A 22,970-nucleotide genomic window follows, 5' to 3' on the forward strand; every position below is an offset into this window, starting at 1 on the left:
TCCAAGCAAACAAATCGAGAACGGCTTTCAATAGCCTTATGTAATTGCTGGGACACATGCATCATGTAAGCAGTAGACTACAGACTCCACAGGTGCTAGCCCTCTGGGGAGTCATGGTCACCTTTTACAATACTAGATGAAAACCTCAATTAAATTACATGAAGGAGCAAGAGGAAAGAGTTGTGCAGCATGATTTGCAGAAACTTCTCCCACTTACAGCATTGCATACGAAGTGTGAATGCTGTGATGTGCAAAATGAAATGAATATTCAGTCTGCACATTTAATACACACAGAATTATTTTTCCACTGATGACAGCAAATATATTCCTCTAGGTAATACATTTTGGTAAGTAGCTATTTTATTTTGGCTATGTATGTATCCAGTTTCCTATTATTTTACTCACAGTTGGATTGGCTCAGCGAACAGAAGAGGCACGCACACATGAACAGAGAAGCATTTTCATTACCTTAAAAGAAATCGTTAGTTGCATTACTAGTATTGTCTTATGCAAATTATTTAGCTTGGAAAATGTTTTTTATCTAACAGCAAAGCAATATACTGCCCTTTCCTTTACGAAATCTACCGACATGTCTGTTTTGTCGCATAAATGCATAAAAGTGCAGTGACCCTGCACTTTTAGCAGCCTCTATCAGCCGTGTCCTACTGACGCCTTCCAAGCGGACAGCAAAGTAGGACAGCTGCTGGTCGCACGCATACCTGTAAGGAAGGGCTCCGCCCACACAGCCCTTACCGTCCGGTGCCGGGAAGGAAACTGCCGCTTTCAGTCCCGCCCCGCCCCGCCCCGCCCCATGCTGCCCTCTCCTGGGCTGCCTCTGCGCAGCGTCTACGTGCCACCGGGGCCCAGCGCAGCCCCTGCAATCGCCCGGCTGTCCGATCGATCGCGGCCTTGCCCCCTCTCCCTTCTCTTGGTCGTCCGCGGCGGAGTACCGTGCCATTTCCCTGGGCGCGGCGACGAGCCCTATAACGGTGACGGACGCGCGGCCATCCCCGTGCGCAGCGGCCCGCACAGAACGCGAGACAGGACGAGGATGATTCCGGGCTCTGCGCACAGAGTCTGCTCAAGGCGGGGTGTCACCCGCTAGGCTATGGGAAGCCCGGCTGATCGCGGCGGAGGCACTACTCGCCCTCCCCGCCTGGCCGAAGGGGCGGCGGGGGAACCGCCACAATAAAAGGTGGCAGGCTGCTGCACCGGTGTCTTCATGGGTCGCCACGACTTGTGGCAGCGCTGCCGTGAGCGACCCTGGGGAGGCGCCGGGCCGCCGGCGGAGCGTTGAACGCCCTCGCTCAGCGGGCCGCTGAGGCTTGGACGGGGCGGAGGGAGGAAGCCAGAAGGGAGACTTTCTCCTCTTCGCAAGAGAGCTGGACAGCTGTGTTTTTTTTTTTTTTTTACCGGAGTAACCGAGGCGACTCGGCACCAGCCTCTCCTGCCCGACTGAGGACTGCGCCCCAGCTGGCCGCTCCCCACATTGCCCATGACCCTTACTGGCCCTCACTGGTGCTGACCGCTCCTCTGTCCCTGCGGAGAGGCTGCTCTCGGGAAGGCGGCGCCGCCGGCTGGCCGGAGGCGGGAGCGATGCAGGTCGCCGGCCGCTCAGCGCCCCGCGGGACGCAGTCCGACGCCTCCTTCCTGTCCCCGACTCGCCGCTGGGACCACGTCGCCGCTCTGCGCAGCGAAGAGAGCAGCATCGAGCGGCACCAGCTTTTCCGACAGACCGGCGAAGTGGGCCGGCACGGCAGATGGGTGGCTTCTTCCGCCGCCCCCTTCCTGCCTTCCTACCCTTCCTCCCCTCCACCGCCCCCCGCCTCCTCCGCTGCCTCCTCCCCCGCTGCCGAGGCCGTCGCCGCCTTCACCACCCCCTCAACTGCCTGCCTCCTTCTGGCGACCCCGTGGACCCACGCACGCTCCCGTTCCGGCTTTCCCGGACTCGCCATGAGCGGCGGAGCTGCTCGCTTACCGCCGCCCTCCGCCCTCTGTCCACCGCCGCCGCCGCCCCTCCACGGGCCGAGCCTTCCGGAGCCGGGAGCGCGCATCCAGGGCCGGGGTAGCCCAGCCGGGCACGGCGCACCCCGCGCCGCCCTGGGCGCCAGAGGGCCACCACCAGGTGAGCGAGAGAAGGGCTCCGGGGAGGGGGAGTAGCTTCGGCGTCCCACCGCAGCCCAGCGGCGCAGCCGGCGCGGAGACTCTCGAAGTTCTCCGCAGCGCCAGGAGTTGCGGCTGCCTCAGGGGACGGGAGGGAGGAGAAGATCCCGCCAGTCACACCAAACGGAGGCATATTGCGGCGGCTTCCGACAGGCTGTGAGTCGCCTGGCCAGCCATAGGGTGCCTGGGCCACTCTGCGCGTCTGTCGGTGACCGGCGCGGCTGTGGCTTCTTCTTCGCCGGTCGGGATGCGGCGTTGTGAGGCGCGGGCGGCGTGCCGTAGTGGGGCTGTCGCCTTCGGTCGTCGTACTTCCCCAGCACTTCCCCGCCCCGCGCCCCCGTCTGTCGGCCGCCGGCGGGGTTGCAGTGCAGTGGGCGTCGATGCTTGCTCGTTCTCGAAGCGGCGGTGGTCGTTTTTCATGATAGGTGCCCTCTGCGCCAGGCCGTGGCCGCCCTCCCTCATCCTTGCAGCAGTCCCTGGCTTGCAGCCTGCCCTCAGCCTCCGCGGATTTCCCTCCTGAATCAGCCAGTTTGCAGTGACCTCAAGTTCTTGCATGTAGCGCCAGAATGCTTTGAGAGTCAGCCTGCCTTAGTGGAAACCCCACTTGAGTGCCTTCGGTGCCCTCAACTGCTGCCCTTTAAAGGTATTTTCTCTTGAAACAGCCTGCAGCAGAGTCTTCTCAGTGGAACTGGTTTTGGGCATATGGTTCACTTGTCCTGGAGCTATGATGTATTCAGGACTGCAGTCCCACCATCTGGGTTGATGTGCTTGCTTATTGTCAGACACCACAGCTACTTCCAAGACTGCAATGGAGCTTCGCACACGCTTAAATTCATACAAGGGCCTGATTCGGGATTGGGGTGTTAGACTTTTCCCTAAGCTGTTTTATGAATGGCAGCAAAAATGTTTATGTATAGATGAAGTTAGTAATGAGGAAGTGGTATGGGAGAAGGACAGAAAACAATACATTGGAGTTTGGCCCTGGAGAGTGAAGAAATTAGATACCTAATTACTTTTCTTTTAGAACCGACTTTGTGATGCTCGTGTCTTGAGGACTTACGTGAATGTTTTGCAGGAGTCTGCAGTATAGGTGTTTATAGCGATGGAAATCTTGCTTTGAAATAAAGTAGGTTTTACAGACAAGTTCCTCTTGAAATTTGTCGTTAATGACATATTAAAGGATTAGAATGCAAAAAGTTGAGGAAGAGTTTGAATTTTGAACTTTAAATTGTAGTAGAGAGCTCAGAAATAGTCTTTTCCTATATATTGAAATCACAATGCACATGGGGAAGTTCAGTCTTTCCTGTCTAGCTGTTTGGGCCTTCCAAATAATGTATATAGGTGAAAAATACTCTTCCAGCAGAGGTGATCTGAAAATAGAGGGTTTACCTCATGAAACTGTATTTCAACTTTCTTGGCTAAAAATGCTTTGGCATATTTGGTGTACATGAGAACCTTGTCTTAAAGCCTCATCCCAAAACCTTTCGTAACCTTCCCATGCTCTTAATAATGTAACAGATTTGTGGAGTGTTACTAATAGATCCCATGATTTGGAAAATCTTGCTGGAGAAAAGAACTATAACCTTTATTATATAAAGAACTCATCACAGGCCTGGTGTACAAAGATCTTACTGTTGGAGTATGAAATGCTGACGTTTTGCTTCTCCAAGACTGGAAGGGGCTTTATGGCTTTGTGCTGAAGTTCTGACATTCACTAGTACAGATCTGTCCTGTGCTTGATGCTCACTTAGATAGTCAGAAACAGTTTGCTCAAAAGAGCTCTTACAGATGCCCAAGTTAAGTGATTAAGTTTCAAAATATACTTAAGTTGTTAGTCGTGGTCTGCAATAATACATAAAATGTTTTCATTTAATATGATGTCTGATTCATCTTCCAATTTTGAAGTAACATCTTATAATTTACAGAAAATTCCATGAGATTTCTAAATTAGGGGTGAGAAATAGATTTTTTTTTTCTCCAAAGGGAAAGGTTGTTTTTCTGACTTTGTGAAAGTCTGCTTGTGTTTCATTAAATAATTTCCACCAGAGGAAAAAATGATGTACCAAACTCTGGCATCAGGGCCAAACTGGATTGTTTTGCTGAGCACCCTTGTAGTTGTGTTCTTGAAAGCAGTCTCCTATTGGTGGTCCTAATATATTAACTTTTGATAAAAAAGAAAACAGAAAAAACCCCTGTGTGGTGATCTGGGCTTTAAATATTAGGAGTTAATGTAATTACTATAGTTTAAAAGTGAGCTTGAGAGAATGCTTACTATTTCGCTACCTCCAGCAGGAAAACATTTATTGGTATCTGATTCTTCTTTTTGTTGTTGTTGTTTCTTTTGCTGTTTCCTTTGTATTTTTCTAACAAACAATGAGTGCCAACAGAAGGGAGAGTCTCTATTCGTGGCTTTCAAATTAGTGAAAGTGTTGGACTTGGAAATACTGCACTGAAGAACAGATTCTTTAATTCAGGAAATTGAGCCTGATTTTAGGAGGCACTTCACCTTCCATGAAGAACTTTGCCAGGATACATGAATCTTCTCAGTGAAAAAGAGAAACCCACCTAGAGGCAAGATTGTCATCTAGGAAAAGAAACTTGTGTCAGTTCTGGAAATTCTTAGACCTTTTCAGTTTTACTGTTTTTTTTTTGTAAGGTCTTTATTAGCAGTCACAGTTTTTGCAGCACAAGGAAAGATAGCTTTTGGAAGTTGTGATGCACTTAAGATACCAATGTGATGTCTTCAGCTGGTGAAAACATTGAAAACATTTCTCTTAAGCATCTTTGTTATGCATATCAGCTTTTTGGATGTCATCTGGTAAACTTTGTTAACTATAATTAGTGTTGCCTGGCCTCCTTACCTTGCAGACTGTTTAGCTGGAATAAATTTAAAACTAAAATTACTGATTAACATGCACAAAAGGCTATGTCTCTTCAGAAAATATTGTTGAGGAGCAATGGGAGGTTCTTATTTAGGCAGATAACTAGGCATCTGCCAAATCTTTGTTTGAACAAGCTGAAACTGCTTGATCCTTTGATTGCCAGTTTTCAAACATATGCATAACTGGAATGTGAGGAAATGGACTGGTTTGCAAAAATAGTGCTAGTGTGTCAGTTAAGTACAGTGGAAAGCTCTTTGAATTCAAAATGATTCTACCTGGTGCTGAATATATTAAGCAGTTGTAATATGAGTACTACAGCTCCTTGTTTGTTCATACTGGCACCTGTAAGCTTTTGTGCCTTTAGCAGTAGTGCATAATTATACTACTGATGTGTGGTTTTGTTCTCAAATGAGAAAGCAGTTACTGTGGCTTTACAGTAAGCGTTACTCCGGTTTCTGACATGCCTGGAGATGGATGTGGATTTTCTGATTTATGTTGTAATGGAGATACCTTCACAGCTTTTTTTTAGCAATGAAAAATACAGCAGGATGTAAAGTTAATTTCATATTAAGAACAAGTGAAACACATTCAGTATGCAAATGGTTTTTAAGAATTGCAATATATATTTGATAAATTGAAAGCAAACAAACAAATACCTAAACTGGAAACTATTAATGAAGCACCTTTATTTGAATTTGCTTAAAGTGTGATGTTAATAAGTAGTGTCTTGGTAGTATTTCCTGCTTAGAATAACCACAATATTGTAAGTCTGGTACTGTGCACGTTTATTGGGTAGAGCTAATTCATCTTGATCATGCATCTGAAATGCATGCTCCACTTTGCAGCATCTGTTTCTGAAATGCTCTAAATTACTGTTTTGGTCTAATCCATCAAGAAACCGAACGATGTACGAGAACCAATCCTTCAGCTGTCAGATCTGTAAGTTATAACACAGAGCTGCAACTTGGCTGGCAATTGATTTGGTTTGTGAGCTCAACCACCTTTTGTTAGCTAGTGTATTGAATAAAAGTTGTTTACTGCCTAGAAAATAGGGGGAAAGTTTGATTAAAATGTGTGTTGATTTTTCTGTTGGTTTCACTCAACAGGCATTAGTGAAGATGGCATAGATTTGCAGATGGAAAAAATGGAGGTCTGATACCTTGCACAGTTTTTGGTTAGAGTTTGGTTTTGAAACATATGCTCTTATTCTCAGTTAAAATAACTAATAACAGATAATTTGATTCAAGGTGCAGTACACTCTCAGTTCAAATAAAGGGAATGTGATGAAAAATTACAGGCATACATATATATGTGTATAAGGTAGATTTGTTCATGTCCTAACAGTTTCCTCTTATCTGTGTGAATTAGAATTCTGTGTTTATTGACAGTGCTGCAGTATTGCACTTTATACCCATCTGATATGGATATATATCACATGTGCTCTTTGAACTAGCTCTTTCCAAGATGAAATTACTGTAGCTAAAGTTAGGTAGCAAAGCTGGGTTTGTGCTCAATTGCTTCATACTCTCACTGCTTTACCTAGACTTTCAGATGGATATAGAGACTGAAAAGTCAACACTCTCCTCAGCGTACTTTGAAAAGTATGTTTGCCTTGTCACTTAGAAGGTTTGTGAATGTTGTGAATTCTTGGTAAAAGTTGTGGTCATGTGAAAAATAAAGTAGATTTGGGTTTTTTACTTCTTATATTTACGTTTGCTGTTTACACAGCCTTTTTTTCCCCTCAGATTAGCTTGGGAGAATTAAATCCACATTTTGAGCCATGTTTTTTTCCTGAGAAAGACAGGCTTGAAATATTTTTGAACCAATAGCATTACAGCTTTCTTTCTTAGTTCTTGTTCCTCAGGCATTTAAAGTAGTCTCATATGGCACATGCTTCACATCCAAAATTTAGATGGAGAGGTGTCAAATAAATAAGTGTTGTCAGTGTTAATGCCAGGGAGAGAATATGGATGATGCAAGAAGGTAGAGTACCAAAATGTCAGAGAGCATCTTATAAAATTCACTATGGGGGACCCTTTCACATTAATAGATCATAGAATCATGGAATGGTTTGGGTTGGAAGGGATGTTAAAGATCATCTAGTTCTAAACACCCTGCAATGGGCTGGGACACCTCCACTATGCCAGGTTGCTCAAGCCCTTATCCAACCTGGCCTTGAACAACCTCTGGTAGGGGGCATCCACAACCTCTCTGGGCAACTTGTTCAGTGTCTCACCACCCTCACCATAAGGAGTCTCTTCTTAATATCCAGCCTATATCTACCCTCTTCCAACTTCAATCTATTCCCTCTCCTTTTATCACTACAAGCCCTTGTAAAAAAAAAAAAATCCCTCTCCAACTTTCTAGTAGGCCCCCTTCAGGTACTGGAAGGTTGCTATAAGGTCTCCCTGGACCCCTCTCTTTTCCAGGCTGACCAGCCCCAACTCTCATAGCCTGTCACCGTAGGGAAGGTGCTCCCAGCCCTCTAATTATCTTTGTGGCCCTTCTCTAGACCCACTTCAGCAGTTTGATGTCCTTGTGCTGGAGGCACTAGAACTGGATGCAGTACTCCATGTGGGGTCTCATGGGAGCAGAGTAGAGGGCAAGAATCACCTCCCTTGTCTTCCTGGTCACACTTCTTTTGAAGCACTCCTGGGTATGGTTGGCCTTCCAGGCTGCAAGTGCATGTTGCTGGCTCCTGTTGAGGTTTTTTGTTAACTGACATCCCCAAGTCCTTCTCGAGATGCTCTTAATCCACTTCTCCTCTAGCCTATGTTTGTGCTTGGGATTGCCCCAACCCAGGTGTAAGATATTGCACTGGCCTTGTTGAACTCCATGAGGATGGCTTGGGGGCACCTCTCAAAGCCTGTTCAAGTCCAGTGTGTCAACTGGACCACACAGTTTGGTGTCCTTCACAGACTTTCTGAGGGTGCAGTCAGTGCCACTGTCCATATTGCTGACAAAGATGTCAAACAACACTGGTGCCAGTACTGACCCCCAGGGCACTCCACTGATCCCTGGTCTCCATTTGGACTTTGAGCCATTGACTGCGACTCTCTGAGTGCTACCACCCAGCCAATTCTTTATCCAGCGAGGGCTGTATCCCTCAAGTGCATGCTTCTCCAATTTGTTGACCAGCGTGTCATGCAGGACAATGTGAAACAATGTGTGGCTTTGCACAAGTCCAGGTAGTTGACATCAGTCGCTTTCCCTTATCCACTGATGCTGTAACTCCATCATAAAAAGTTTGTCAGGCATGATTTGCCCATGCTGAAGTCATGTTGGTTACCACCAAACACTTTTTCTTAATTTTCCATATGCCTTAGCAAAGTCTTCAGCAAGATCTGCTCCTTGATCTTGCCAGCCAGAGAGGTGAGACTGACTGGCCAATAGTTTCCAGGTTCTTCCTTTTTTCCCTTTTTGAAGATGGGGGTTGTTTTCCGCCTTTTCCAGTCAGCAGACTTCTCCAGATTGCCATGACCTTTCACATGTCATGGACAGGGGTTTGGCAACATCATGGGCTGGTTCTCTCAGGACCCATGGGTAGATTTCATTCAGCACCATGGAGTTGTGCACCTTAAGACTCTTTAGATGGTTTTGAACCTGATTTTCACTTATAGTGGCCAGATCTTTCTTTTCCTACTTCCTATCTTGGTCTTCTGGAGCTTGGCTGGCACAGCTAGAGCTCTTGCCAATGGGGATTAAGGCAAAGCAGTCAGCATCTCAGCCTTCTCCATATCCCTTATGACCAGGTCTCCCTTTTCCTTTTGGAGATACCCCACATCTTCTGTAGCCTTTTTGTCACTGATGAACTTGAAAAAATTCTTATTCCCTTTTATGTCCCTAGCCAAATTTAATTCTATCTGTACATTTGACTTCTGTTATGGTTATTAATAGGTGGAACGATTAATAAAAATATTAATAACTTTTTAAAAATAACACAGGAAACCTATTTACGGGTTCAAAATATTTGGTTGTGGAAAGGTACCTCATAAGCAGAAACATGTAACAATTTAAACAATACTAGCAAAAAGCAGAAACAACAAACAGTAATTTAAACTGTAAAGAAAAAACAACTTTGGCAGTGTGCCGGCTTTGCTTACAACGGGGAACTCTAGAACTCACCCATGAAAGCAGCTGGGGCAACAGAACCTTATAACAGATGCCTACAGAAATCAAATTTCCTGGGTTACTCACTCCACATCACTTCAGTCCAGTACGTTCGGTTGCTGCGTTTATAATCCCAAGAATGTGTGGCACATTTGAACTCACGCCGACCGGCGGTGGCGTCCACACGTGGGCACTGCTGTGCTGGCAGGGAGAGGCTTCTCTGTGAAGGATGCCTCCCTGCCATGCTGTAGGCAGGCAGATGATGTGGCTGGCTGGGCAGGCTGTGTGTGTGTTAGGGTATCTTCGGTGCTTGGGCTTTGAGCAGCTCTCTTCCTTGCAGCTCTGGGCTCAGCAGCTTTTGTAGCTTTGTCTGCAATCTCTGCAGCAGCTGTTGTTGTTTCTTCCAATAAAACAAGGCTGTCCTGGGGTCTTGGCTCTCCCAGGGTTTGTCCTGCAGCCCGGCAAGACATGTTTGCCTGCTCCTGGGCTTTCCCAACATGTTACTGCAGAGGGCACTTGCATCTTTCTGGGTAAACTGAGGCATGGCACAGATTCTGGGTTTCAAGGTAAAGCAGGGCTTGGCTTCTCAGGCTTGCAATGCAAGGCTTATGGCTTCTCTCTCAGATCTTAGGCAAGGCAAAAGGCTTACGCTTTGGGCTAGTATTTATAGATTTCCCATGACAATGATGGCCAGTGGCAATAAAGATTAAGAGATAGAAACCTGATATTTTAACCTATAGGCACACAGACCTGGCCTACTTGGACCCCAGGGCATGTTCAGACAAGCCTGGGAAATACGGGCAATATCCTGGAAAACCAGACCTCCTGGCTCCTGCTCCTTTGTCTGGTTCAGGGCGTTTCTGAGACTTGGTCCCTTCAGGACAACTTTTTAACCTGATCTCTGGGTATTTCTTGGGATGCACTGCTCCTGGGTTTGGAGGAGATGGACCTTGAATATTGACCAGTTTTCCTCGGCCCCGCTTCACTCCAGAGCTTTACCTCATGACTCTCTCCCAAGCAAATCCCTGAAGAGGATGAAGTCTGCTGTCTTGAAATCCAGAGCAGTGAGCTTACTTTGCACCCTCTTTGATGCCCTCAGGATGTTAAACCCTACCATTATGTGGTCACTGCAGCCAAGGCTGGCCTTAAGTTTCACTTTGCTCACCAGCCCCTCCTTATTGGTGAGGACAAGGTCCAGCATAGCACCTTTTCTTGTGGGTTCCTTTGCCACTTGGAGGAGGAAATTATCGTCAGTGTGCTCCAGGAACCTCTTAGATTGCTGGTGCTCTGTTGTGTTGTCCTTCCAACCAATATCTAGGCAGTTGAAATCTGTGAGGATCGGGGCTTGTGAACTTGAAGCTGCTCCTGTCTGTTTGTAGAGGGCCTCATCCGCTCAATCTTGTCAGTGATGGTGCATCTTTCTCTTCTGTTTTTCTGGGTTTTGGTTTTTTTGGGTGCTGTATTTATATATATATATATTTTTTTTAAGTAGCTTTTGCTTTGATTTGGTTATGTTTGTTTTGGACTATTCTTCTCTGTGTGTGTGAAATAACAGTAAATATTTCATTGTTAGAATTCCATGAATGAAGAAAAGATTCTCTATTCTTGTGGGAGAAAATGCTTTTGTTTTTATGCTCTGATGACTTAAAGCTTCCTTCTGGAAGTCACTTGATGTGTAATGTAGAGCAAAGAATGCATACTTTCCTTTATTTAGAAAAAGACTCCAGCAGTGAGTTATGAAACAGTAAGTCTCAGATGTTTTCAGAAGTATTTTAAGCAAACACAATATACAGTGTTTCTGTTTTCTGAGCTTCTCAAATGCACACACATGCTCTAGACAGCCGTTGTTTAAATGTCCTTCCCTACATCTTTCTCAGCTGAAACCCCAACATCTCAGCTCTAAGCTCCTGGGTTGCTGTTCACATTGTCACTTACTGTGTTTGGATTAAGCCTCTCTATCCTCCCTCTTATATAAACCCTTTACAGGCATGATACTTGAAGAAATCATGTTGTGATTAACCTGTTTGTAGTAAAATGTGTCAAGATATTTCTATAATTTCTCTTGTAATTACTGGAATTCTGCATCCAGACAGATAATCAATGTTGCTTATTGCATAGTTTGTCAGCCAGTGTGATTTGCCTGGGCAGGGGCTTTCATAATAACTATCCTTCAATGAAACGTTGTATTTCAGAGCACACAATTTGGTCTTGGCCACCAGCTTCTAGGACAATCATAAGTGGAAGATAATAAAAGGATACTCCATCACTTAAACTGGAAAAAAATCAGAAAAGCTTACCTAAGTATTTAATGGAATTTTTGGTAGCCTTACATACACATAGGTATGCAGCCAGTATAAAAAAAAAGAACATTACTTATATTGCTAAAGAGTGTTTTTTATTGGTTTTGATATCCCTCATGAATAAGGGAATTGTACTTTTTTTTTTTATAATATTACCAGGAAATATGCTCAAGGGCACATTTCTTTGCAATGCGGGCAGAAGGAATGTTGTTAGATGTGTTACGTATTTTCTGCCAGTGTGTTCATTGAAGAGTCAAGAATGAATTCTGCAAATCTTATTGAAATACTGAATAATCTGCATACCTAAGAAGACTACCCTTAAATAGTTTAAAAATTGCTAAAAGCCATACTCAGTGTTTGTTCATGCTAATTATACTTGTATGAGAGATGGAGGACTGGCTATTAAACCATGAAGTATAGCTAGTAGTGTTCACTGCGTATACAGAACAGTTGGATCTGCTGTAGAATACATGGAACAGTGCAAGTGCGGTATGACTGAACCTTCACCAAGGAACTGTAACATACAGTTTGAAAACATTTGTTGCATGGGTTTTCTCAGCACAGCTTCATGTTAACACCCTCTTTATTTTTTATGCTTTGCACCTGGCATATGTTTAGGTTCCGCAGTGAAGAAATTAGAGATTTACCTCTAATATCTGCTTGAATTCTTGCTCTGAGAAGATTTGTTTTTAGGGCACATGGATACTTCTGCTTTCATTAAGACCATCTGCAAATGTTTGCATGATCTGAATTGTGTTGCTTTTTTTTCCCCCACCCAGAGGTTGACTTTTTAAGTGACTTTTTAAAAATTCCCCTTAAAAACATGTTTGTTTGCCTTTTATTAATGTGTGCAAGCTTTCTGTGTAGATCTGCATGGCATCACATTTCTCCTGTTTTTTAAGCTGATACAGGAGTAATCAGTAGCTTTTACAAGTCTCTTGCAGACCTAGTACTCTAATTGAGCCTTTTGGCTCATAACCCCTGGGAGTCTATGATCCTTGTGAATTGTGTGAATTTTGAGTACAATTACATCAAGTGTTTATGATCTGAAAATTGTTCTTGCAGAAGATTTTGGAGATTGGATACAACTTGGACTTCTGAGGAGTTTCAGAAATTCTGTATGATTTTTGGAGGCTTGGGAATGAAGGCTTGTCTTCATTTATCCATTTGTTCTGTCACGCAATGACAACACCACTGCACTCCCTCCCCACTCTGAGAAGGGGAATAGGGGAAAGGAAGGGAAGACAGGTTTGATAAAATAATTTAAAAAAAAATGTTAACATTAATATAAAACACATGAAGTTATATTTAGACTGTGTAGTGATCACAAGCTGTGCACTCCCTGCACTGAGTGCTAGGTATCAGGCACTGCGAGAACCATGGCTCCAGCAAAAGCACAACAGTCACTAATGCTGGGTGAGACCTTCCAGGGATAGTGATCATTGAGGAGAAAAAACTAGTATTCTGAGACAATTTTTCTTGCAGATAGGCAGAAGTGATGGTGAGACTGCACTTTGCTTAGTCATACAGATGTGACCTCTGTCTTTTGTGGCTTTTTTTTTTTCCAACCTTGATTTTTTTCACCATGATCATCTTAACACACTTCCTGCCCATACATCCAAAAATGTCTTTTGCAATGGATATATATGCTGGTATATGTATAATGGTATAAATGGTTTTGGTTAAGTATCAATAGCTGTTTGTATTTGAAGGAGTGCTGAAAGTAGAGCTACATTTCTGCCTCTTAACCCTTCTTCCGAACTTATTTGCTTATGCACAAGAAATCTGTTTTCTTCTGGCAGATAAAACTGTGCACTTAATTTTTTTTGGTGGGTTTTATTGTTGTTGGTTTGTTTTCTTCAGGCTTTGGGGATGTTGAGTCTTGTCTTTGCTGTCATACTTGGTACAATTTCTCAGAAGGTGCCCGATAAATGAATCAAGAGATGTGTTGTTCAGTAATGGGAGTGGTTTCCCCCAGCATGCAGGGTGAGAAATACATGTGCAAATGAAAAATTTAAAGGGACTGATGAACTCTAACCTTTTTATATTAGCCTTTACCTAACTGGTATTTATGATTTGATGAGCCCACTACAGCATAAATCTGCTGTAGTATTTTTAAGGAAAAACATTAAAACCAAGAATTCAGTCAGTAGCATAAAATATGAGCATAGCAGAAATTAGACAAAGAGCAAAAAACTGTGGTATATGACCTCCGCAGGTTGTCTTACATGTTAAATGTGAAGTTGGCATTCTGTATAAAGCTGTCATTGTAACAGGTTCACATGAACCAATGGGTTAACCTGTCTATTTCCCCTAACACAGAAGTGAGGGAAAAGCAACACACAAAAATAGCTCCAGGCTAAGAAAAAGAGAGTGAGATAAGAGTTTACTGAATAAATAAGATAATAATACAAGTGCACAATTACCTTAGCCTGTTTGCAGAAAAAGCACAGCAGAAAGCAGCAAGCAGAAGCAAGCAAGCTTAAAAACACAAGCCAGGGAACTGCTCCTCCGTTCCTCCCTGTCCCACTGCCATCTCAGTGGAAGAACCGACACTCAAAAACCTGGAACCCAAAAGCAGCAATCAGAACAGGAAGCCTCTCATGTTGCAATCTGAACTTCAAGCCTCATATTACTTTGGTCCAGCCAGCACTTTTCATTTCAAAGCTGCCATGAGGCAGTAGGGTATGAATAACAGCAGGAAATATTCAACTTAACCCATGGTATTCATGCTTGTTCTTTTAGTCTTTTTTTAAATTATTTCTCTTGTAAATACCTTATGACTTGAAGGAGGCTTCCTTATAATTTCTTTTAAAGAATTTCAAGACATCAGTGGTTAAGTAGCAGATAAATTAGTTTGCCCCCTGAAGAAAACACTATGAAGCAAGTGGATGCAGTTTGATTTGGCTTACTGACCCATGGACTATGCACATAGGTAGCTCCTGGGCAGCTAGCTAGTGGTTTGCTTCCAAGCAGCTGCAGTCTTTAGTCTTTCCTACAGGTATGAAAGAGAGAATGGAGAGTATCAAGGACTAGGGAAACCAAAGGAATTGCAGGGAATAGGAATTGTAAGGATTTGGAGGGGAACTGAGTTACTGCAGGGAGGGTACATAAAAGCACAGATCAAAAATCCATGAAAACAAAATTAACTCTACTGCTTATGTAACTGCTGATAACTCTTAAAACATATGTGTCATAAAAGAGAATTTGCAAGCTAAACAAGTTCCCTGTATTGTTACGGACCTGTTTGATGTGAATTAACTGAAGTGCCTCTTGCTAACCAGCTGCATGAAGGCTGAGTGGCAAGGTGTGTAGTGGGGCCAAAAGACGATACCAGAATTTCCCTGAGTCTCCAGTTAGATTGGGGCAAAAGTGGCCTTAAAGCATTTTAAAGCAAAGACTTACGACATTTGTTTAATTTGTTATTCTTTAACCTTTTATTTCTGTTGTAGGTCAAGTGTTTTTTTCCTAGTAATTGTTTTTGGATGCAGTATTTTCTGTTTGGGACTGTGTCTCAAAGAAGCAAATGTTTCTAGTAGCTTAGTTCTTTCTTACCTTTGTAGTTTCTCCTTTTTTTTTTTCCCCTCAAGTTTAATAGTGATAAAAAGAGGAGCACCAAAGAAGTCTAATAGTCTGCATCAGAGGGCAGGACATGAGAAAAGATTCTATTTCTATCATTATAGAACACCGTAGAAGAGCTTTGTTTTTCAAGGCACTATGTGTAGTTTTGGAAGCTTTTATGTTTCTAGGAATTTTCAAATTATGATAAATTATCCAGCAAAGAGACACCAAAATAAATGCATACTGAACTATTTTTAATTTTTATCTGAATTTATGCAATTTGGAGGAGTAGTGCTGGCTAAGATTTATTGCATCTCTGTAGAGGGAGGGCCTAGAATAAACACTAAAGATATTAGGAGCTCTGTAGGCAACTTACAGTTTGAAGGGGGAACTTAAGCCTAGTTCCTGACTGCAAAGACTGTACATAAAGTAAAATTATTACCGTTGGATACAAAAGAAAAATAATTATAAGGTATATATAATTCAGTGGCTTGCTAATGAGGATGTAGAGCAGAGGCATAAACAGTTCTTTCTTTTCTTCTTCTGTCACTTCTGCTTGCAACTTCTCTCTCTCTCTTCCGTGGCCTTGCCAGGGTCTCTCTGTTTTGACTACTGTGTGAATTAACGGGAAGGAGGGAGGTAGGAAGTGAACAGGTCCCCTGGATCTGTCCAGGAGGGTCTGAGGAGTTTCTGTGTTGTTTATAAATTGTAAAAAAATTTTATTTTTTTTTTTTTAAGAAGTGCATATGTTGTATATTTTGTACATATTCATTACATTTTATATTTCTAGATTTTAGTTTGCTTGTAAACAGAGCTTCATTTGCTTCCATCCCAAACTGAGCTAGTCTGGCAATTTATTCTGGGGTAGTGTTCTCCAAATTAGTTGGGGGAGTAATTCCTACCCACTACAACAGCAATACTTAAATACTGTTTACTACAGTTGGGATGACACTGTTGTTGAATGTCTGTGTACTGATATGCTTTGATATTTATTACCTAGTGTCTTTGGAATTACTGCTTGGGGTTTATCTGTGCTTGGGAGTTATGCTATGCTAATTTAATCCATCTAGCTAAAGTGGAAAAGATGGTCTTCTCAGACCTGAAAGTGACTTTGAATTGCTCATTCTGGGAGAGTTTCCTGTTCTGAGAAATGGAGTTATCCTTTGATCAAAGAATATTTTGGCTTGATAATACCATTGTTGTAGGGGTTGACGCAGTGCACCTGGAGAATCTACTTACCAGTACACTTGCCTGTTCTTTTATGTAGTTCACAGTTCACAGATGCTTGAAATTCAAAGTTCCTAACAGTTGTGTTTGATCTTGGAAAAAAAATTCCCAGCCATGCTCACGTGGTGGTGTCCTTTCAGAATGTTTCAGCCTCCTCGTCCTGGCAGTCCAGGTGATTTCCTACAAAACATTTCTGGTTTATGCCTTTATCTGCTTTGCTAAACTTTTACTGTCTTGATTTTGTTGCTACTTTTCTTCAAAAATCCTGTGTTACTCTCAGTTATGCTGGAACTTCCTGGATTGATCTCATAGCTTTCCATGCTTTTTTTTTTTTTTTCATTTGCTGCATCCCAACCCAATTAAGCTTGTCCTTTTCAAGACTATTACTGAAGAAAGAAATATCAAAGTGTAATTATAATATTTTGATGGTCCTGAATTACACCTCTTACAGGTTGTGTTCAGCATTCTTGTAGCTGCTGGAGCTACATATGTTATAGAAGCAGTGGCATCAAAATGCAAGAGCTATCACATAGCCTTAGGAGAAGGGAAACTGGGACATAAGGGTTGTCAGGGCTGTCCAGACATCTTAGTGGAAAATATAGTTAGCAGGCTATCTCTGGGAGACATGTTATGGGGTGTGAAGGTGCTCCTGATCTCTAGTAAACAAAATGCTGCCTGGCTCCAGCTGCTTGTATTCCCTTTTAGGATTTTGTAAAAACACTGGCAAAGTGGAGCTTAGAATTTTGCTTCTATAGTGCTAAGAAGGAAGGATTTTACTTTGCTTTTGCAAGTGAAGCAAATTGTTAATGTTATGAATTTATAACACACAAAAAGAAGGGCAAGCAGGTCTTGCTTGGTGTGTGTGTATATATATATATGTATATATATATGAAAGGAAATATGGCAGTCTGATCTCTATGTCTGAACTTCTGGAGTTTCACACTTAATATGACATAATTTGTGTTGCAAATCCTTGGGTAATGAGGGCTTACAATTCTAAGATTACTCACCCAGGCATTGCAGATGTTGCTGTCCAAAACCCACTGAAATAGAGTGTATGCAGGCAGGTTTTCAGGATTTGCACATCTGCAGGATTGTAGACATAATTCTCATCATCAACCATGAACACTCGTGCTTTGACTTTGCAAATCAAGTATAAAAATGGAATTAATCTCTGATCTACTGATCTGTGTTTGTTGATTTCACTATTTGTGCTTATGTTAAAGGAGATGTGATCTTGTACGGTGAGGTCTGTGTATCTAAAGGAGGAGTCAAGAGACATTATTTCCCTAGACTTATGTAAGTCCAGTGACTCATTTTCATTACCACAGAGAGCCTACTAGGAGGCTTTCATTTGCTTTTGGAAGTGACCCAGACACTGTTGGGTGTAGGAGCAGCCCTGAGAAATGGGCAGTGTGTTGAGGATGGATTTCTCACAAGTCACAATTTTATTGTTCATTCAAAATTTTCTTTAAATATTGTTACAGTGGAGAGCTGGATCCCCCCCACCCCCGACAATAACCAGGCTAGCTCAGTCGGGAAGCAGATGAGGCTGTATTTACAGGCAAAACTACAATCTATGTTGAAATGCAGTGAATATGTACAAATATATACACTACTCACAACATTTACAAATATGTACAATCAACAGAAAACCACAACAAAGCCCCTTGCCACTCCCTCCCCCCTGCCTTTCCCAGAGCAGGCAAAAGGGAAGAAAGCCAAGAAGCAGAGAGGTTCGTTAAACTTAGCTTGTCAAGGTCAGTATGCCGGTATGTTATCTGCAGAAAAGAAGCACGGTACAGGCAGGTTGAGAGAGACGGACTGCCTGCACCTGGTTTTGAGTGCTGACTTAAACATTTCTCTCTTTCCAATGGAAGTGTTTAGAATAATCATTATTTTACTTTCTTACACCCAAGAGTGATTTGTTTACATTCTTTCACTTTTCTGCTTGAACTTTGTGAGGAAAAATTAAAGACACAGTCTTAAACCCATCACAAATATACATTTGCATTTCTGTTGAATATTCCGTTTTGCCATTTGCTATTACTATTATTAATTAGCATATGGGTGCTGTCAAAGAAGAGTTGAGAGTTCAAAACTTGCACAGCTGGTGATAAAACCAGGGTTTTGGGTTCTAACTCTGGTTTGCCTTGTGTATTTTCAGTTTGTTTGCTGCTAGAGACAAACACCCTGAGCATGTAGGAATGCTCACGGGGAGGCACACAAACCTCAATATCTAAAGCAGTCACCTTTGTACTTACATTTTAGCAGTGGCCACATTCTTTGACTTCTAATTGCCTTGATGCGTTATTTAAGGTATAAAAAGAGGTACTGCTGAGGAGGAAACTGGCATTCTAGATTTATGTATTTAATGCATTGTAAACTTTATGGGGTTCTTTTGCAAAGCTTGTCTACAGTAGGTAATTACTAGCTAATGGCTTGTTATGGGTTTTGGCTGTCTTGGCTGCTTAGATACTTCTTTTAGAATTCTACACACTGCTTAATGAAATCTTGGGTTCAACTGAAATTTGCCTAAAACTAAACTAGACTACATGTGTTTTTGAATCTGTGTATATACATTGTGTGTAAATCTGAGTGCCCTCCATTCTGGATTGGATAAGTACGTTTAATAAGTAGTATGTTCAGTTGTATAAAACAGTCCCTATCAGAAAGAGTTAATCACTTAAAATGATCACATAGACTGAGCATCATTACCATAATTTGCCCTAATTCTCAAAGTTTTCTTGTATCAGGTAGAGCTTGAACACAGTTGGGTATTGTTGCTGTTAAGCTGCAAGATGAACAACTGAAAACTGCTGAGCACTGTGGATATGTCACAGGTACTGGCTGACATGCATCTGTGTTGCTGCTTTTGCTTTCAGATATTACCATGATTGTCAGTTGGAGCACAAGGAGCTATGGTAATAGGAGTGTTTGGGAGAGCTGGGTCTTGTTTACTTGAGAAAGGTAAGAGTGTGATGGGATTGTGGGAACTGATGGAATAGTGTGAAAGTGTGTGGCAACTATCTAGGCAAGATCACCAGGAAAGGAGATACTTTACCGAGTTAAAAAAAGTATCAGAAGTCAGGAATTGGCAACTGCAGAGAAGTAAACGCTAAAAAAAAATCCATTAGGAAGAGAAGTAACTGATTGCTTCTGTAGCCTGGTACTGAATGAGGCAATATGAGGATAATTCTGAAGTGGAGTTTGTTTGCATAGAACATAAAAAATTAGAAGCTTTGGAATTTAAAATGAAATTCGGTGGAGAAAGAAGGTTATCATGTTGTGGTGAGTTAACTTTGGCTGGACACCAGGGACCACCAAGCTGCTCTGGTACTTCCCCCCTTCAGCTGGACAGGGGAGAGAAAATACAACAAAACACTTGTGGGTTGAGATAAGGACAGAGAGATCACTCAGTAAGTACAGTCACAAGCAAAACAGACTTATCTTGGGAAAATTAATGTCATTCATTGCCAAGAGCAGTATAATGAGAAATAAACCAAATCTTAAAACACTTTCCCCTTACCTTTCTCTTCTTCAAAGGCTTAACTTGATTCAGGACTTTTCTGCCTCCTCCCCTGGAGTGGCACAGGAGTGTGGGGAACAGAATTTGTGGTCAGTTCATTGCATGTTGTCTCTGCCACTTCTTCCTTATGCTCTTCTCTTACTCCAGTGTGAGATCCCACCCGTGGAAGACAGTCATAGAATCATAGAATGTTTTGGGTTGGAAATGGCATTTGGAGGTCATCTCAGTCAAATAACCTGTACAATAGACAGGGAGATCTTTAACTAAGATAGGGTTGCTCAGAGCCCTCTGCAGCCTGACCTGGAATGTTTTCAGGGATGGAACTTCTACCACCTTTCTAAGTAACTTGTTCTATTATTTCACCATGCTCTGTCATGGTATAGGTAAGATCCTGATGTTTGCCTGTCTCAGCCCCAGAACTCTTGCTGGAAATGTTTGACAAAATTAACATATACCTGTTTTCCAGTGCTCCCGTAAGACTTGCACTGATACAGGTTAAGAAAGTTAGTTAAAATACGTGATAGATTTAATTTATTACAGCAACAGACATAACAAATTTGAGATTGCTTGTGATAAATGCACTAACTGCAAGGGATTGAGCTCAAGTTAATAAATTCTGGGTAATATTCAACAAAGTTGGAGACACATATCTCTGCAGTCATGCTAATGTGTAAGAGTAATAATAATGCTAGTGAAAGTTAAACCATATATTGAATGTGCAATTCTTACCAAGTTATTCTTGTCTTGAGGGGAGGAAAGAAAGCACAAAACATCACCTGTCCCCATCTCTGTTAAATCCACAGTCTCTCCCTTTGGTTTGTTCCCTTTGGTTTGTTGGTTTTGTTTGTTTGCTTGCTTGATTTTTTTTTGTTTGTTTGGTTTTGGTAGGTTTTTGCCTGAACCCTGGTTGTCTCTGCCTTGTAAATGATGTTTAGCATGATTTCGGTGGAGAGCTGAGTAACACAGTTACATGTTTAGCATCTATTCCATTTGACTCATTTACCATACTGAGGGGTGTCAACTTTAGTATTAAAAATGTAGTTAATGGGGCAAAAATCTCACCTCAAGCAGTATAGCCTTCAAAATCTGTTTTGAAGCTGCGTGGTTTTGTTGTTTCAGCTGTGCCTTATTAGTTTTAGACATAACAGGGCCATCTTATTTTCACAAGATTCTTTCCTTCAGCTGCTTGTCAGACAAGCTTCATGGATCTCCATTCCCAGAGGTAACACAAGTATCTCTTGATTGTAAGCTTCTCAACGTTTCATAGAATCATAGGTTTCAGTTGGAAAAGATTTATCAGATCAACCTAACACCACCATGGCCACTAAACCATGTCCTGAAATGCCCTGTCCACATGTCTCTTGAACACCATCAGGGGCACTGACTGCACCTCTGTGGGCCACCTATTCCAATGCCTGACCATTCTTTCAGGACAGCAATTTTTCCTTCTACCAATCTAAACCTCCCCTGATACAACTTCAGGCCATTTCCTCTGGTTCTGCTGCTTGGTACTAGGGAGAAGAGACACACTCCCACCTCACTACAACTTCCTTTCAGGTAGTTGTAGAGAGCAATGAGGTCTCCCCTCTCTCTCCTTTAACCCTAAACAATCCCAGTTTCCTCAGCCACTTCTCCAGGCCCTTCACCAGCTTTGTTGACCTTTCTCCTGAAGTGTGCTAAATAATCCTGCATTCCTGTCACATGGTGAGATAGGTATTTGTCCCACATCTGCCACCCTGTGGACTACGGTCACTCAATACAAAATCTCAAAACATATTTGTATCTTACCAATACTTCTCTTCCTCCTTACCCAGATGTGTTTGCAGTTCTGTCCAAGTGAATGTAGTATGCACCTGATTAACGATTATTCGGCTTAGCATAAACTTACTACAAGATCATAAGTCACAAAGCGTAGTAGTCACAATGACACTTACTACAGATTGCATCAAACTGTGTAATCAATCCATTAATGGAAAACTTAAACTATGCAACAGTTAATTCAACCTCCCCTCCTGCATACTTTCCTTAGCTCTCTGCTGGCACATTTTGTGTGATGTAGTCACTCATTAGAATCTTTTGTTATGTTTGGTGTGTGAACAAAAGTATCATTAGTTAGACTCAACTATCGCAATGCTCCATTCACATAGATGCAGCATCAGTCTGTTTTGTAGTGCCATCTTTGATGTTGCTTGTAGCTGAACGTTCAGTTCTTCCAACCCAACCATAAAGCAAGGGCAAGAGTTTGTTTTCTCCAAAGAGGACAGTTAGTATTCCAAGTGCAAGTTGACAGAAGATTGGTGGTCCAGATGCCATCACTACTGACCCATACAGTGTGCTCTGTAGAGGATATACCAACTGCAGTACATACTGTGTCACACCATGTGTCCATGTTAGTTAAATGAGACCAGATACCATTAAGAAACGTGGCATGACGGACACATCCTATTCTAATTATCTTGTGCTACTGGACCCATTCTCTGAATCTCCTTGTCAGTGGATACTTTGGTAAATTTCCAGTTTTGATATTTTGGACTATTCACATGGGAAACACTGGAATTTAGATGTCAGTTTCCCATTCAATGCACCATGCTATGGTTTTCCCCAGTTTACTTGACATTCAGCAGATTCAGGGAGGGGTAAGCATGCAGTAACGTGACTGACATTTATTCATGCAAAAATTAGATTAACTGCAATATGAGATTCACATTAATTGACTTAAGAGTATCATTAAACAAAACTTGCATTAATAGGATTCCCCAAACAAAATATTTTTGTCCACACTTTCAGTAAAATTTTTATTTCTTTACTATAACTACAGTTAAGAGTAGCACTATTGCAATCAAAACTATTAGCATTTCTTGAGGACAGTCCAACTCCACATATGGCAATGGCTGGTCCCAGGTGCAATTCACAGTCGTTGAGACACCTGTGAAGGAAAAGAAAGGAAGACTGCTCAGTGTTATCTTAACCTGAATAATTTGGTTAAAAGAAGGTATAATCTATCTGCTAGTGATGGACGAGATTTCTCCCTAAGTACACTAAATTAACTTGCATTCCTGTCCCACAGTAATCTAGGGAGTTACTCCACACCTTCACTGTAAAAAAATGTATTCCTTATGTCTAGTCTGAATCTGTTTTTTAATGGTTTAAAACCATTATCCATTGTCCTGTTGCAACAGACTCTGCCATCTGATCACT

At 42.3% G+C, this 22,970-nt stretch overlaps 1 protein-coding gene across 1 annotated transcript in view; it reads left to right on the forward strand.

Moving 5' to 3' along the window:
• Positions 1–1,596: 1,596 nt before the first annotated feature.
• RNF38 (ring finger protein 38) overlaps positions 1,597–22,970 on the forward strand; it is a 105,881-nt gene continuing 84,507 nt past the window's right edge. The window contains exon 1 of the mRNA XM_054397433.1: positions 1,597–2,125. Within this exon, the coding sequence (XP_054253408.1) occupies positions 1,597–2,125 (529 nt within the window). The remainder of the gene's footprint in view (positions 2,126–22,970) is intronic.

Source organism: Indicator indicator, chromosome Z (genome assembly GCF_027791375.1).
Source record: "Indicator indicator isolate 239-I01 chromosome Z, UM_Iind_1.1, whole genome shotgun sequence".
NCBI lineage: Eukaryota > Metazoa > Chordata > Aves > Piciformes > Indicatoridae > Indicator > Indicator indicator.